Source organism: Myxocyprinus asiaticus, chromosome 4 (assembly GCF_019703515.2).
Source record: "Myxocyprinus asiaticus isolate MX2 ecotype Aquarium Trade chromosome 4, UBuf_Myxa_2, whole genome shotgun sequence".
NCBI lineage: Eukaryota > Metazoa > Chordata > Actinopteri > Cypriniformes > Catostomidae > Myxocyprinus > Myxocyprinus asiaticus.
The window spans coordinates 18,743,689-18,758,051 of record NC_059347.1 but is presented as its reverse complement, the minus strand read 5'-3'; the positions used below and the strand labels follow the sequence as shown (position 1 = coordinate 18,758,051).

General features: G+C 36.2%; 2 protein-coding genes across 3 annotated transcripts in view; both read left to right on the top strand.

Moving 5' to 3' along the window:
* The window catches only part of LOC127439258 (complement C5-like), a 34,251-nt gene extending 33,288 nt beyond the window's left edge, over positions 1 to 963 (top strand). For both annotated transcript variants that reach the window (XM_051695479.1, XM_051695470.1), the window contains exons 39-41: positions 95 to 178; positions 305 to 446; positions 677 to 963. In XM_051695479.1, the coding sequence (XP_051551439.1) occupies positions 95 to 178; positions 305 to 446; positions 677 to 815 (365 nt within the window). In that variant the 3' untranslated portion in view covers positions 816 to 963. The remainder of the gene's footprint in view (positions 1 to 94; positions 179 to 304; positions 447 to 676) is intronic.
* Positions 964 to 2,743: 1,780 nt separating this feature from the next.
* Positions 2,744 to 14,363, top strand: part of LOC127439709 (centriolin-like) — a 39,846-nt gene continuing 28,226 nt past the window's right edge. Inside the window, 11 exon segments of the mRNA XM_051695971.1 lie at positions 2,744 to 2,891; positions 3,452 to 3,503; positions 4,100 to 4,241; positions 4,456 to 4,479; positions 4,482 to 4,632; positions 4,722 to 4,915; positions 9,282 to 9,401; positions 11,017 to 11,035; positions 11,038 to 11,199; positions 11,641 to 11,750; positions 11,858 to 12,052. Of these exon segments, the coding sequence (XP_051551931.1) occupies positions 2,744 to 2,891; positions 3,452 to 3,503; positions 4,100 to 4,241; positions 4,456 to 4,479; positions 4,482 to 4,632; positions 4,722 to 4,915; positions 9,282 to 9,401; positions 11,017 to 11,035; positions 11,038 to 11,199; positions 11,641 to 11,750; positions 11,858 to 12,052 (1,317 nt within the window).

Sequence of the window (14,363 nt, the reverse complement as noted above, 5' to 3'; positions counted from 1 at the left end):
AATGAGTAAATCTTAAAAATAGACATTATATTTCTCAAAAATATTTTGAGTGTAATTTACTTCGTATTTTGTAATTTTTTTTTTTTTTGTGCAGCTTTTAGAGTGTTAATTGAATCCTCAGAGGCAGCTGGGGATTTTGTGACTTACAAAGCAAACGTTGAAGCAGTCCTCAAAAAAGGCAAGAGTGTATTAAATATATTTGTGTCATTATATTTAAGTAGAAATAAAAATTATATATTTTTTCAAATAAGCAATTTTTATAACAAGCTTCCTGACACAATGCAACTTTTTTTCTGTTCTACAGAACAAGCAGTCGACCTAAAAAAAGATTCAGAGATAGAATTAATTAAAAAGGCAACTTGCAGTTCTACAAATTTCGAAGTTGGTAAGCAGTATCTAATCATGACTGCTGAGCGCATGCAGATACAAGTGGGCCGTGCTTACAAGTGAGTTCTTAACAGTCACACATCTTGCATCCTGTTTGATGAAGAACTTTCTCGGACTATACAACAGCTTAGAACTCTTGTTAAATTTTTTAATTAGTTGTTTAACACCTTGCATTGCTGGATCAGTTAGTATGACGTTCGCGCATCATAAAAAATCAAACTTTCCCATCTTTCATTTTATACACTGAAGCTTCAGGTACTATACTGATTTTCTCCAAACCATGTTTCAGGTATAAGTTTCCTATGGACTCACATGCTTGGGTGAACTGGTGGCCACATGACTGCAAAGATGACGCCTGCAGACAATATCTCAATGTTTTGAATGATTTTGAATTTGATTTCATATTATCTGGCTGTGGGGATAAGTGATAAAATACAATGCCAGTAGAAGATGTCATTCTTATGACTATTGTTATTCTATAACTTTGTTGGGTTCTTGTACATGATAGCATAATCCAACAGGTCTGAACAGGCCTAAAAGCATCCTTAAATAAAATGTACTATTTCTGATCCTAAATTATATGATGATTTTTATTTCATTTTTATTGAAGATTGATGGAGTAAACAATTTGTGTGGGGGAAAAAATGATATATCTATTTTCCCCACAACTGGCAGCTTTACTATTGCATGTGCTGTAGTGATATAGTGTAGAGACAGGGGCAATAGTGACAGGACAAAATTTGTCACCATATGCAAACACTTTGAATATAGCAAGGTTAGCCCACATTTAAATTAATGCATATTTAAAATAACCACTTAAAGGAATAGTTTACCCAAAAATGAAAATTCTCTCATCATTTACTCACCCTCATGCCATCCAAGATGTATATGACTTTCTTTCTTCTGCTGAACACAAATGAAGATTTTTAGAAGAATAGCTCAGCACTGTAGGTCAGAACAATGCAAGTGAATGGTGACCAGACCTTTGAAGCTGTACGACTCCAGTGGTTAAATCCATGTCTTCTGAAGCGATATGATAGGTGTAGGTGAGAACAGATCAATATTTAAGTCCTTAATTACCATCAATCTCCACTTTCACTTTCAAATTCTTCTTGGGCGTAGTGTTTTTGGTGATTCACATTCTCCTCTGCATACCTCCCCCTGCTGGGCAGGGAGAAGAATTTCTAGCAAAAAAGGACTTAAATATTGACCTGTTTCTCACCCACACCTATCATATCACTTCTGAAGATATGGATTTAACCACTGAAGTCTTATGGATTACTTTTACGCTGCCTTTATGTGCTTTTTTTTTAGCTTCAAAATTTTGGCAGTCATTCACTTGCATTGTATGGACCAACACAGCTAAGATATTCTTCTAAAAATCTTTGTGTTCAGCAGAAGAAAGAAAGTCATACACATCTGGGATGGTATGAGGGTGAGTAAGTGATGAGAGAATTGTCATTTTTGGGTGAACTATCCCTTTAAATGGATGAAAACAAAAATATTGTTACAGCATATTAATTTTACAATAGGCTATGCACATGCAGATATTTTGCCAAACACAGTGAAAACATTATCCCAGCTGTTTCTCAATCAACCAGTTAGATAGTCCAAAACCATCTGCGAAAATCCGACAGGACACATGGAACAGGTTCTGTCAGAAATCCTTCTCCATCTGGATACTACCAACCTCGAACATGGGAGAGGGCGTAAGGTAAAGAACAGCATCTGTTCTCCTCGCCAGTGTATCGCAGCGTTTTGCTAACCTTGGTTGAGAGGCTCTAGTTCTGCCTCGAGCGCGCAGGACTTTTCATTTGAAATACATGTAGCTGTGTCACGTGATCCAAACATCACCGCGAACCATTTGAGTCGGAGTCGTATTAGAAAGCGAGTGACTGCAAGCTCACTGTAAACATTTAGAAGCGCATGAGACACATTAAGAGGCTAGGGACAACAGATAAAGATAAAATAAAAAGATTTTTTATTACTCTTCAAATTTACCAAGAATGACTCATCAGTTCATGTTAAATCTGACGGTCTGTGGCATATCCTGATCGGTCGCCATGGAAACTAGGCTAACAAAAGTTGATCAGTCTTCATAAATCAGCGAAATACCGTGCAGTTAGATGAGGAAATGCCCTTTGATTTGTTAGATGTCTTTAATTGTTTACATATGGGCAAATTTGGCCATGCACATTGTATTTTAAAGCACAAAGCTGAAGAAAATGTTACTACTCAACTGCCTTGGGCTGTGTTTTACTAATAGTCGAGGTGAGTCGGGATGAACATCCTATTCGCCAACCTCCTCAAACAACCAGACCTCTAAAAAACAAGATCCCTTTTACATGAGATCAAAATGAAAAGAGGGGGTCAGACACGCAAATGGTCACCAGCAGGGGGATCCAAATGGCCCAAGAGCCTCCAGAGCAAAGCTGTGTCACCCAAAGCCATCTCATGGTCGGACACTGAGGATGGAGATCTTAGACATGATAACAGTGATGATGGTAAATCAGTCTTTTATTGCTCATATCCTACAGTAAAGGAGACTCTCATGCCTGCAGTGGCAGTTTAGTAATGTTACTTACTACATTAACTCTACAGTAAAAGACTCTACATTAACTCTACAGTCCTCCCCTGGCGGATGGCAGCGGCGAGGACTCCGCGACAGCTCATCCCTCCTCCCTCCCGGGTTTTGGCACCAATGTAACAGTTCAAAGGTGGACAAGGAGGAGGCGGGAACCGGCAACAGTCAACATAAAGTTTAATGGTAAACATAAACTTAAACCAACATAAAACATAATGACACACACACAACGCGGCTGCGTATGTCTCTCTCTCTCTCTCGAACTGGCGCCTCCGGCTCCTCTTTATCTCGCTGTCCCGCTGATCAGCTGATTCAGCGCCTGCCGTGCATCATCACGGCCCGGCCACACCCTCCTTCTCGTCACAGATATACAGTATGCCTTCACTGACTGCAGGGATACTAGGAGGTGCCAAAACTTTGTGGTCATTTCAGTGACTTGTCTCTACTAGAACTACTGTACACTTGCAACCTATACAACAGCAGACCAGACTTATAACCCAGAGCTCAACAATAATGATGACCCATTGAGAGTGTAAGAAATCTCGGGCCAGTTGACAAAACAGTAACTTGCCTGTTCAGCATGTCTTTTGTTTAAATATTTGGTTTTCTGTGATACATTGAAACTGTTGTTGGGAATTCTGCTGATTTAATACTTTAAGTGACCAAGGACCTCATCCCACCCACTGTTCCTCATCCATTTTTTGGAGTTATGTCCACCACTCTTTAGTATTCCTCAATCGTCCTCTTCTGAATAGTGTAAACTTGCACAAAATATCCTTTTTTTATAACTGCTTAATTACCAAAAGTGTATTGGGTCATTAAAGACCAAGATATGTAATAGTGTCACTTTTTTGTGCTTCCATAAATCATATTTATTTTATTATTTCATAACTAAATGTACTTCAAAGAATCTGATGGTACATATCCAAAAATGGTATTGCCATGTTACTTGTCCAAAAAACAAAGTATTACCATAGTACCGTGTCCAAAAAACCATGGGAGTACCATTGTACTTTTTGTTACTTTTTTGTATTATTAGTGTTTTAGAACATTATGCCTGAAATTGCAGGAAAATATATTATGTTCAAAAGGCCAATAAAGTAATTTTTATATTTCATTTAACTGCAGAAAAATTGAAGGTCTAGAGCACATGACAATTCTTCAGGTTCTGAATCTGGCCTTTAACAACATTGAACATCTACCAGTGTGGCTGGCAAAGAAGCTCCGATCACTTCAGACCATAAACCTCCAGAACAACAAGATATTCTCGGTGGGGCAATTTCTGTGATTTTCATAGAAAAGTACTGTACATTTAGACATTTGCCTATATTTATCCTTTTAAATTTGCAATAGTAATTGCTTACCCCAGCTACAACATGTCCACTTTTATCACATCTTGAACATCTTAAAGTAAAAGACTGCTGTTTGATTCTAGTGCATGCAAAATCATATTATTTGCAACATGATCCACCTTTTTGATCTAGCTTCATGAGGTGATTACACTGAAGAACCGTTGAGTCTGACATTAGCAGAGAACCCTGTTTCCAGTCTGCCCCACTACCACTTCTTCCTGATCTTCCATCTGAGGTCACTGGAGATATTATATGGACAGCCCATTAGTCCGCAGGAACAAGAGCAAGCACATCAGCGCATTCACATGGGTACAACATTTCATCTTTCACATTTATGGGCCCAACCTTTGCCTCCATTGTCGTGGTATGATCTGAGCCTGTCAGTACTGTCTTTACAGAGGAGGTTGAGTGTTTGGAGCAAGAGCTTGAGGTTAGAGCTGAGGAGATTGCAAGGCTTCAGAGAGAGCAGGTTGCAGCACTGGAAGAACTGGATTGGCAGGAAGCAGTCAATCAAAGCCTGAGGCATCAGAATCAGGAGCAGCATCAGTCCCATGAGCAGCTTAGGAGAGAACTGGACACAAAGAATGAACTGGTAGGGTGATTCAGTAGGGAGTTTTCACTTCCATCAGCCCCAGTGTGAATAGGGATGAAAGGAACTCTAATGCGACATTGATTTAAAGGAATAGTTCACCAAAGTCACTTTCATGTCATTCCAAACCCACATGCAGAGGTTGCGCTAGAAAAAATATTTTTCGTCATGGTCTTTTTTTATCTGTCATACTTGTTTTCATTTCATAAATACTGAGGCTACATTCAGTGGTGTAGCATCCATTATAATGGCACATACAGTACAAAACAGTGGATATTCAGTATAATACATTTTTGACTTAAAGGAATGTTCCATGTTCAATACAAGTTAAGCTCAATCGACAGCATTTTTGGCATAATATTGATAACCACAAAAATTAATTCTGACTTGCCCCTTGTTTTCTTTAAAAAAAAGCAAAAATCTGAGTTATAGTGAGCAGGGTTAGGGATTTATACATATAAATGATGCGATCCAAAGTGCATTTGAACAGCGGTGAAACACTTTCTTATGATGTGTTACATTCATACGAGCAGACAGAGAAGTAAGTTTGAAGTATGTTTGAAGCAGAAGAAATAGAAATAAACCTTGTGTAAATTGTCAGCTTTACGCTAAGCTAAAATGCTATTTCTAGCCATTTTACATGCACGTTACCAGGCACTATCATATTTTTTAATCAAGAAAATTCATGTTGGATCATAATTTCTTTTTTTCTAGTAAGAGCTTTTGATATTAGAGCAAAAATCATATTCTTGATAATAATTTTTTTATTGTTTTCCTGTAAAAATATCTAAAAATCCTTAAAACAAGATCAATTAGATTTATCTTGTTTTAGAAACAACACTGCATAAGATATTTAGGTTTTTCAGAGAATGTATTTTTAACATGTGTATTTTGTCTTACTGTACTGGCAGAGTTTTTATAGTCAAAACAAGTGAAAAAATCTACCAGTGCTGAAGAAGTAATCCAAAGTATTTAGAATACGTTACTGACCTTGAGTAATCTAACGAAATACACTACAATTACATTTTACAGCATGTATTCTGTAATCTGTAGTGGAATACATTTCAAAAGTAACCCTCCCAACCCTGACAGTGAGCCACCTACAATGGAAGTGAATGGGGGCCAATTTTGAAGATTAAAATACTGTTTCAAAAGCAAAGCCATAAGATGTAAACAATATGTGTGATAAAATCACTTACTAACCTTTTCTTTGTAAAGTTATAGCCAATTTTACAACTTCATTGCATTGATGATGTAATGTCAACAAACCCTAAAATGACTGTAAAATTTACAATTTAAACAACTTTACAGCTCAAATAATACATGAGATTTAACAGAAGAATTAATGTAAGTGCTTTTATAAAATTATAAGCTTCACATTTCTGCCTTTAAACCCTCCAAAAATTGTCCCCATTCACTTAAATTGCCCACATTAACTTCCATTGTAAGTGCCTCACTGTCACCACAACTGTTGCTTTTTTTTAAAGATAAGGAGGGACTGGCCTTTAACGAAAAAAAAAAAAAGAAAGCTAAATACATTTTTGTGGTAATCAATATTATGCCACAAATGCTGTCAGTTGAGCTGAACTTGTATTGAACCCGGAACATTCCTTTATGTGTGAGTCTGGTGAAACAGGAGTCTAGGGTGAAAGTTCTACCCGTCAATCAACCACTGAGCTAAAATAAGCTTTTTAAAATTTGGCAGTTATGTGTGGCTTGAAAGGAAATAATCATCTGGTTGGGATTTTATTTAAAGCACATACACTCATGTACAGACGTCACGGAACTTCAGTATGCCTGATATCAAGCACATCAGCTCAGTTTAAACAAGATCTCCATTAAAATAACCGGAATTCTGCTCTAAATGTCATGTGTGCGCTAAGATTAAATGCAAGTATAATTGGCAGAAAAGGTAAGCCAATTTTTTCATGCTTTCTTTTTGATCTTTAATACTTTTTACGTTTTATTATCATGCAGTAATACATTGACACACTGTAATGATTGATGTATGTAGTCATTAAATCAGAGTCACTCTCCTCGAAATCCGAACAGAAGGGGCCAAAAGAGATGCATATACTATACGATCAGGTGTAAATGGTGATGTGTCTGTAAATGGCAATGGTGCCTGTCCACTTGTGATCGGATCACCCTAAACGTATCTTAAAACCAGGCAATACACAGGGGAAGAGCACACACACACACACACACACAATCATGAGTGGAATCAAAACTGAGGCGCTAGGTTTAAATATTTTATTTTTTGATCTGTCAAAATGATGCAAAGCATTTGAAATTATCTGTCTATGTTTAAAAAAATCTGTAAATGACAGAGAATTTTTGGTTAATGCAACCCCTACCCACATAACTTTATCTGTTATACGGAACATAAAAGGAAAATTTGTAATAAATTGCTCCAAATTGGTCCATCTTTTCAATACAATGGTGGTTGGTAGGAACTGACTTCAAGCTTAAAAAGATCAAAAAGTATCATAAAATTTGTCCAGGTAGCTCATGTGTCCTAATCCAAGTCTTCTGAATGTATAAGATAGGTTTTGGTGAGCAACAACCCAAAACTATAGTCACTTTTTTTCAGGGAAATCTTGACGTCTGTTGCACGTTCATGAGTGCTTGAGAGAAGCTTTTTTGTCAGCACTAAACTAGACTGAGATATTCAGGGTATGAAGTTAACTTTTTTGCCCACCAGCCTCAGTGGTGGGTGAATGATCAATTTTACCAGCGACTTTGATTATATATATATATATATATATATATACAGTATATATATATATACTATATATAATAACAATGTTATTTTAGAATATAAAATATAACATGTTACCATAGGCTATTAATATTTTTAACATGATAATTTTGCAACATACATATGGAAGCTAAAGAGAAGACAAGCACACAGGAGAAACCTCTTGTTCAAGAACCATTTCTGAGGCTGTTCTGAATTATGATAACACACATGACCATTTACCTAATGTTGTTGCATGTCATTTGCGTATGTACTTTACAGGTCGCCCGCCACAGTGCCGGGTAGATGAGCAAAATTACCCTCCACTGTGCATGAAATACCCGTATTTGGCGGGTGGCGGGTGCTAATTTAATTCCCTGTAAATTCATAAAATATTCTCAGTTTGTGTTGAGATTTGGAATGACACAAGGGTGAGTAAATGACAGAATTTTTATTTTTGGATGAAAAATTCCTTTTAAAAAAAGGTGATTTTTTTTTTTTTTTTGAAGAGGGGTTTTGGCTTTGGTGATCGTTAGCAAGGCAATTGTGATATCTTCTTTGAAAAATATTTCTATTTCCAGATCATTCATTTGGAAGCACTGCCTTTTTAATCTGTACATTTAATATATCTGCTTTCAGTCTAATTTCCAATGTAGGTCTTGACGTTTGCAGATTCCAAATGCACTCCAAATGTGCTTTTAGAGTACTCAAGGATAGAGGATAATTTTCCCAACTGTCCTTTTCCTGTCTATTTTTAGCCATTTCCCTTTTCAGCTCTCTGTTCTTACTACACACTGTTGTCAGTTGCCCTAAAGATACTTTGTAAACAGTGTTGAAAAGTCTTTGTTTGTGTTTCCTTATTCATCAAATTCATATATTTTTCATACTGAAGTACAAGTCGAAATTAATTGACAGCATACCACAAATGCTGATGATAGAGCTTAACTTGTATTGAGCCTGGAATATTGCTTTAGGATAAACTATAACACAGGCTATATAGTCCCAAAAATACCTAATGTTTGGTCTACTTTTGGCATATTGATATCACTTAGTAGCATCTAGCGTCTTTTAGTCATGCTTTTGGAATCCATAAAGTTCTTTATTCTCCAGCTTTCCTCACAAAAATCATCCACCCTTGGTGCTTTTCTGTATCTGTCACTATGCTCTTGTGTAAACTGTCTGCATGTCCTTAACTGTTTCTGCTCTTCATTCCTGCTTCAACCTCAGCTTCCACTTCATGTTCCTCTGCTGGATTCTCTTTGTCAGGTATTCACATCTGTCCAATCTGTTACCCATAAGCCACACTGATCACTGTATGATGTCAATATTGTGTTTTCATGAGATTCCAGGTGTTTGCTTAGAGAGATGTTGATGGTATGGCATTGCTATGTTCTTTAGCACGTTTCTGAGGTTGTTTCTGCATGTTTGCATTTTGTAGTAATGTAAATCTTCACTGATCATTGCTTTGTGTATTTCCATGAGTGTAACAGTTTTTTTGGCACATTTAACCTCAATGGAATAATAACAAATCTTATTCTGGGTTGAGAGGTTTATAGTTAAGTGCTGCTGATGTGTTTTCTGGGACTATGTAAAATTTGGTTTCTAAATGTCTTCATTATGACTACACAGCTGAAGCAGAAAACAGTGGAGTTGACCCGGGCCTGTCAGAAGCACTATGAGTTGGAACAGGAGTTGGCTTTTCACAAAATAGATGCGAAGTTTGAACCTCTTCCATTTAGTCCAGACCCTGTAAGTTTTATCAATGCCTGTTCATTGGTGGAATAATTTGTAGAACAATTCATCTTAATTGCTCTAATTATTCTAAAATGATCTGCTGAAAATTTGCAGATATATGCAATAGAATATATTAAAATGAACTAGTTAAAAAAACAAGGTGACTATAAACATGAGATATAATTTTAACCAAATGTTATGCTATGCATCAATTACCCCCCTTACATACAAACATACATAGATATACAGTATATTGTATATACTGTGTATAAACAGTATATAATGCATAGCATAAAGTTATTTTCGGTTAAAATTTCTATCATGTTTATAGTCACCTTTTTTAATACATATATTTTTAGATAAATCATATGTAAAATATTAGATTTTAAATATTTACATTTTTACAATGTATTTTTTATTTAATGACTGTCTTTCTTCAGCAAAACACAAATTAAGATTTTTAGAAAAATACTGAAGCTCTGTAGGTCCTTCTAATGAAAGTAAATGGGTGCCATCAGGTTGCTGGCTATTTGATGGTCCAAAAGGCATATTTAGGCAGCATAAAAGTAATCCACACAACTCCAGTCGATCAGTTAATGTCTTCTGAAGCAAACCGATGGGTTGGTGTAAGAAACAAATCAATAATTAAAAATTTTTTAACTTTAAATCTTTGCTTTCGCCAGCGCTGGGATGCTGTTTGAAATTAACTAACTCTCGTGTGACGTTCGTTCCTCTGTTGTATACAAAGCACGCACTTCCGACTTCTCGCGTGAACGCGCCATAGCACTTACGTCACTGATGCATCGACTGCTGGCAGGAAGCTATTTTTTTAAAGTTAAAAATGTTTTAATTATCAATTTGTTTCTTAAACCAACCTATCGATTTACTTCAGAAGACATTAATTGATTGACTGGAGTCGTGTGGATTATTTTTTATACTGCCTAAATATGCCTTTTGGACCGTCATATACCCAGCAGCCTGATGGCACCTGTTCACTTACATTAGAAGGACCTACAGAGCTTCAACATTTTTCTAAAAATCTAAATTTGTGTTCTGCTGAAGAAAGACAGTCATACACATCTGGGATGCCATCAGGGTAAGTGAATAATGAGAACATTTTCATTTTTGAGTGAACTATTCCTTTAACCAAAAGAAAATGAAATATGTAACAAACATAATTGACAGTATCTGCAGCATTACTTGATTTTTCCCATTTGATGTCAACAAGTCCCATCCGAATTTATAAAATAAATTTGCTGTTAAGAAGGTTTTTCTCTAAGGAAGTTTCTCCATCCTTTACTGACAAACATCTATGATGCCGCTCTTGTTCAAACTAGGAATAAGAGCCAGGAACAAGAGAAAGTTACGTCTTTAGAAAAAGGACAGAATTTAATGTCAAATTAGGTAAATATGTTAACTATGTGACATAAATGTAGCATATTTTGGTTAACAGGTTCGCTTTGGCAGCCTTATTAGCAATAATATATTTTGGCATTAGTGGACTTCAGTTGTGAATGACCTGCTTAGAGCTGAATCATGCAGTGCTGATTTATATATGACTCTAAACAGGCTATAGTAGGATTATATTCATATTCAGAGTGATCTTTCCCTCATTCTCTATGTTCTTCAGAAGGTGGAGATAGAGAACCTTTAAATGAGAGTCCATATATAGGAAAGGCTCATCAGAAAAGAAACATCACATCCACATCAGAGAGCATTGATTCACAAGACCAACAGCAGCTACTCTCAGTGGATCTGACAGAGACAGACAACCTAAGAGAAGATGACATGCTCAGACATGCCCAACTCAGAGGTACAAAAGTTCTAGGGCACTATAAAATTGTAAAAAGAAAAAAGTAGCAAAAACAATAAACACACCATAGGACCTTAAAGTGCATGCTGTATATGCCATTACAGTTTCAAATAAAAATGGTCTGAAATGACTGTTATTTAGGTATTTTGTAGTTCTCTACAGTGGCCCCAAAATATATTTGGACACTTAATTCTCTCTTAAAAACGTATGAATTTCAGTACAGTAGACAGCAAAATAGTGCTTTTTGCCATAATTTCGACAGTATATATATTGTTTTATAATTTAATAAACTTGTTTTTTTATATATATTTTGCGTGAAAATTGTGCTACCTTTCTTTGAAATAAATACCACTTGGTTTGATATTTTGTTATCTAATGAATTTCAGTACAGTATTCATACATTTTTAAGTGTGGCTTAATTGTATAATGTCTGCTTTTTAGCTAAAGAGCGATTACACCATTTACATAAAGAAATCAAGGACAAAGAACAGCAAATCCTCCGAGCCATTGAAGAACTCCGACAGCTAGAGGAGACAGTTTCTCATAGACGGGTGAGATGATCAGTATTTTGTTATTTCAGTCATTTTTAATTAAATCCGATCAGTCAGTAAATACAAACTTGAATGTTTATGATAGGGTTTTTTGCTTTTGCATGCAGATCTGTGAAGCGGAGAAGGATCAGCTCAGGCAGGAACTTCAGAGGAGGATACAGAAGCTGGGAGAGCTGAGAGGAGAGATGGAGACCCTGAAGAGACAGCTGGACAGACAGAGTTCAGAGAGGAATCAAGCCCAGGATGAAATGGACCAGCTGCAGAGTCTGTTGCACAGCCTGGATCCCAGTGACCCCAAACATGTCAGTATTAACAATGTCTAAAAAAACATTAAGCCATAAGAGGCTGTATGTTAACGTGAATTTACCATGGTTATGTTTGAATTTGTGTGGAGCAGAGTGCCTAAAATCCCCTCAACCATGGTAAAATCATTGAAACACACAGCCTCTCATAGCTTATAGCTTGTATTGCGTTAATACTATGCGATCGCGGTCAGTGTGTACTTTGAAAGGCTGAACACTCGACCGAGTGCAAAATGACCCAGAACGCAGAGAAGCGAAGTATACTCGGCCTTAACTGAAGGCTGTTTACGGTTGCCAGGCAACATTGCTGCATTAAAGGAATATTCCGGGTTCAAAAGAGCTTAAAAGTTTGGATTTGGAAGTAAAAATCCCATTCATTACTTCCATAGACGAATTGATTTTCAATGCTAACTTATAAACCTTTAAAGACAGACTTACCATAAGCTCTGAGGTTGTTCATCGATGGTAACCATATATGTTTCTGTTGAAGCCATCCATCTGCGTTATTTCAACTTCATTGCTTAAAAAATCGTATTTAATAGCGGAATTCCTGTTGAACAACTACATTACCCATGGTCCAGCATAGAATGCTTCACCATAAGAGAACCGCGGCCAACAAAGCCTGCGTAATCATCCCAGAAGCGACCGCCCACTCCCATGACGCACTCTGAATGATGCAAACGAGTCGTCAAACTGCAATCTCAAACTACTTAGTTATTTGTGTGTATCGGAATATTTCACAATACAAGTAAATGGTATTTTCTGTACCAATAATCAACAACCTAAAATCAATAGTTTTATATATTTTCATAGTTTTATATTCGATTACGTCATTCGCAGTGCTTCATGGGATTGTAGTCCGTGCCCTCATGAAAGACGGTAAGTACACAGACTTGTACCTTTGACATTTTTGTCCGTCAAAGGTACAAGGCTGTGTACTTACCGTCTTTCATGAGGGCACAGACTGCAATCCCATGAAACATTGCGAATGATGTCATTGAATTGAACATTGCACATGATTGATTGCGCAAATAGAGAAAATGTAGTTTTTGTTGCCAAAGTAGAAAAAACATTGTAACATAAAAGTCAAATCAAGTGAAATCATTTTTATTTGAATAATTTTTTTTAAATGTATTGTTAGAAATCAATTTGTCGATGGAAAAAAATAATGAGATGTTTACTTCTGGAACCAGACTGTTGCGCTCTATACAAGTTAAGCTCAATCAACAGCATTTGTGGCATAATGCTAATTATCACTACAAATATTTTCAATTCATCTGTCGTTTATTTCCATTTTTGATTTTTCATTTTGTGGGGCCAGTCCATAAACATTAAAATGCACACTGTTTCAAAAGTATAGTCACAAAACCAAAATACTTTATATGTTAACTTGACTCTAGTGTGATAAAATCTCTTTTGTGCATGATTTTAGTGTGACAGAATTGCTAATAGTGTTTACTGGCATTACATCTTCATGACAGCGAAGTTGTAATTGTTGATGTAAGTGTACACAGATAAGGTCAGTGAGCGATTTTATAACACTAAAACATGTTAAGTCATATAATGTTTACATCTTATGGCTATACTTTTTGGCTGTACTTTTTTACAGTGTGTATATTTAACATTTATGGATTGGCCCTATTCACTTCCATTGTAAGTGCCTAACTATAAACTCGCTTTTTTCTGCTTCTTTTTTTAATAAACAACAGTTGAAAATATTTTTAGTGGTAATCAGTATTGTGTTATAAATGCTGTTGATTGAGCTTAACTTGTATTTAACCTGGAATATTCCTTTAAGAAAAGTTCAGTCACTTCAGCCCCAAACATGTATCACTGTACTACATTTAAACCTCTTTCATTGCCAATAAAAAGAGTGTTCTGTAAATTCTAAACCTTATTGATGTTTGAGCATAGGTGGGTAGAGTAGCCAAAATCTTTCCTTAAGTAAAAGTGTAATTACTTAAAAAAAAAATATTACTCAAGTAGAAGTAAAAGTAGTAATGTTACAAATGACTTGAGTAAGAGTAAGAAAGTATCCAATAGCATTTACTCCCAAATATTCCATTACATAATACACATTTAACACATATTACATAATAATAATAATTATTATTATTAATAATGGAAATTGACATCATACACCCTCATGTTTCAAACCATATGACTTTCTTTCTTCCATGGAACACAATTAAGGGGCAGGGGCACATTAACGCACAGGCTTTCATGGGTTGAAGCCCAGGGGCCCCCAACTCCCATGGAACCCAGCTTGCAGTGTCCGCCACCCCATTTTCCCCTATTCATCCCTGCGTTC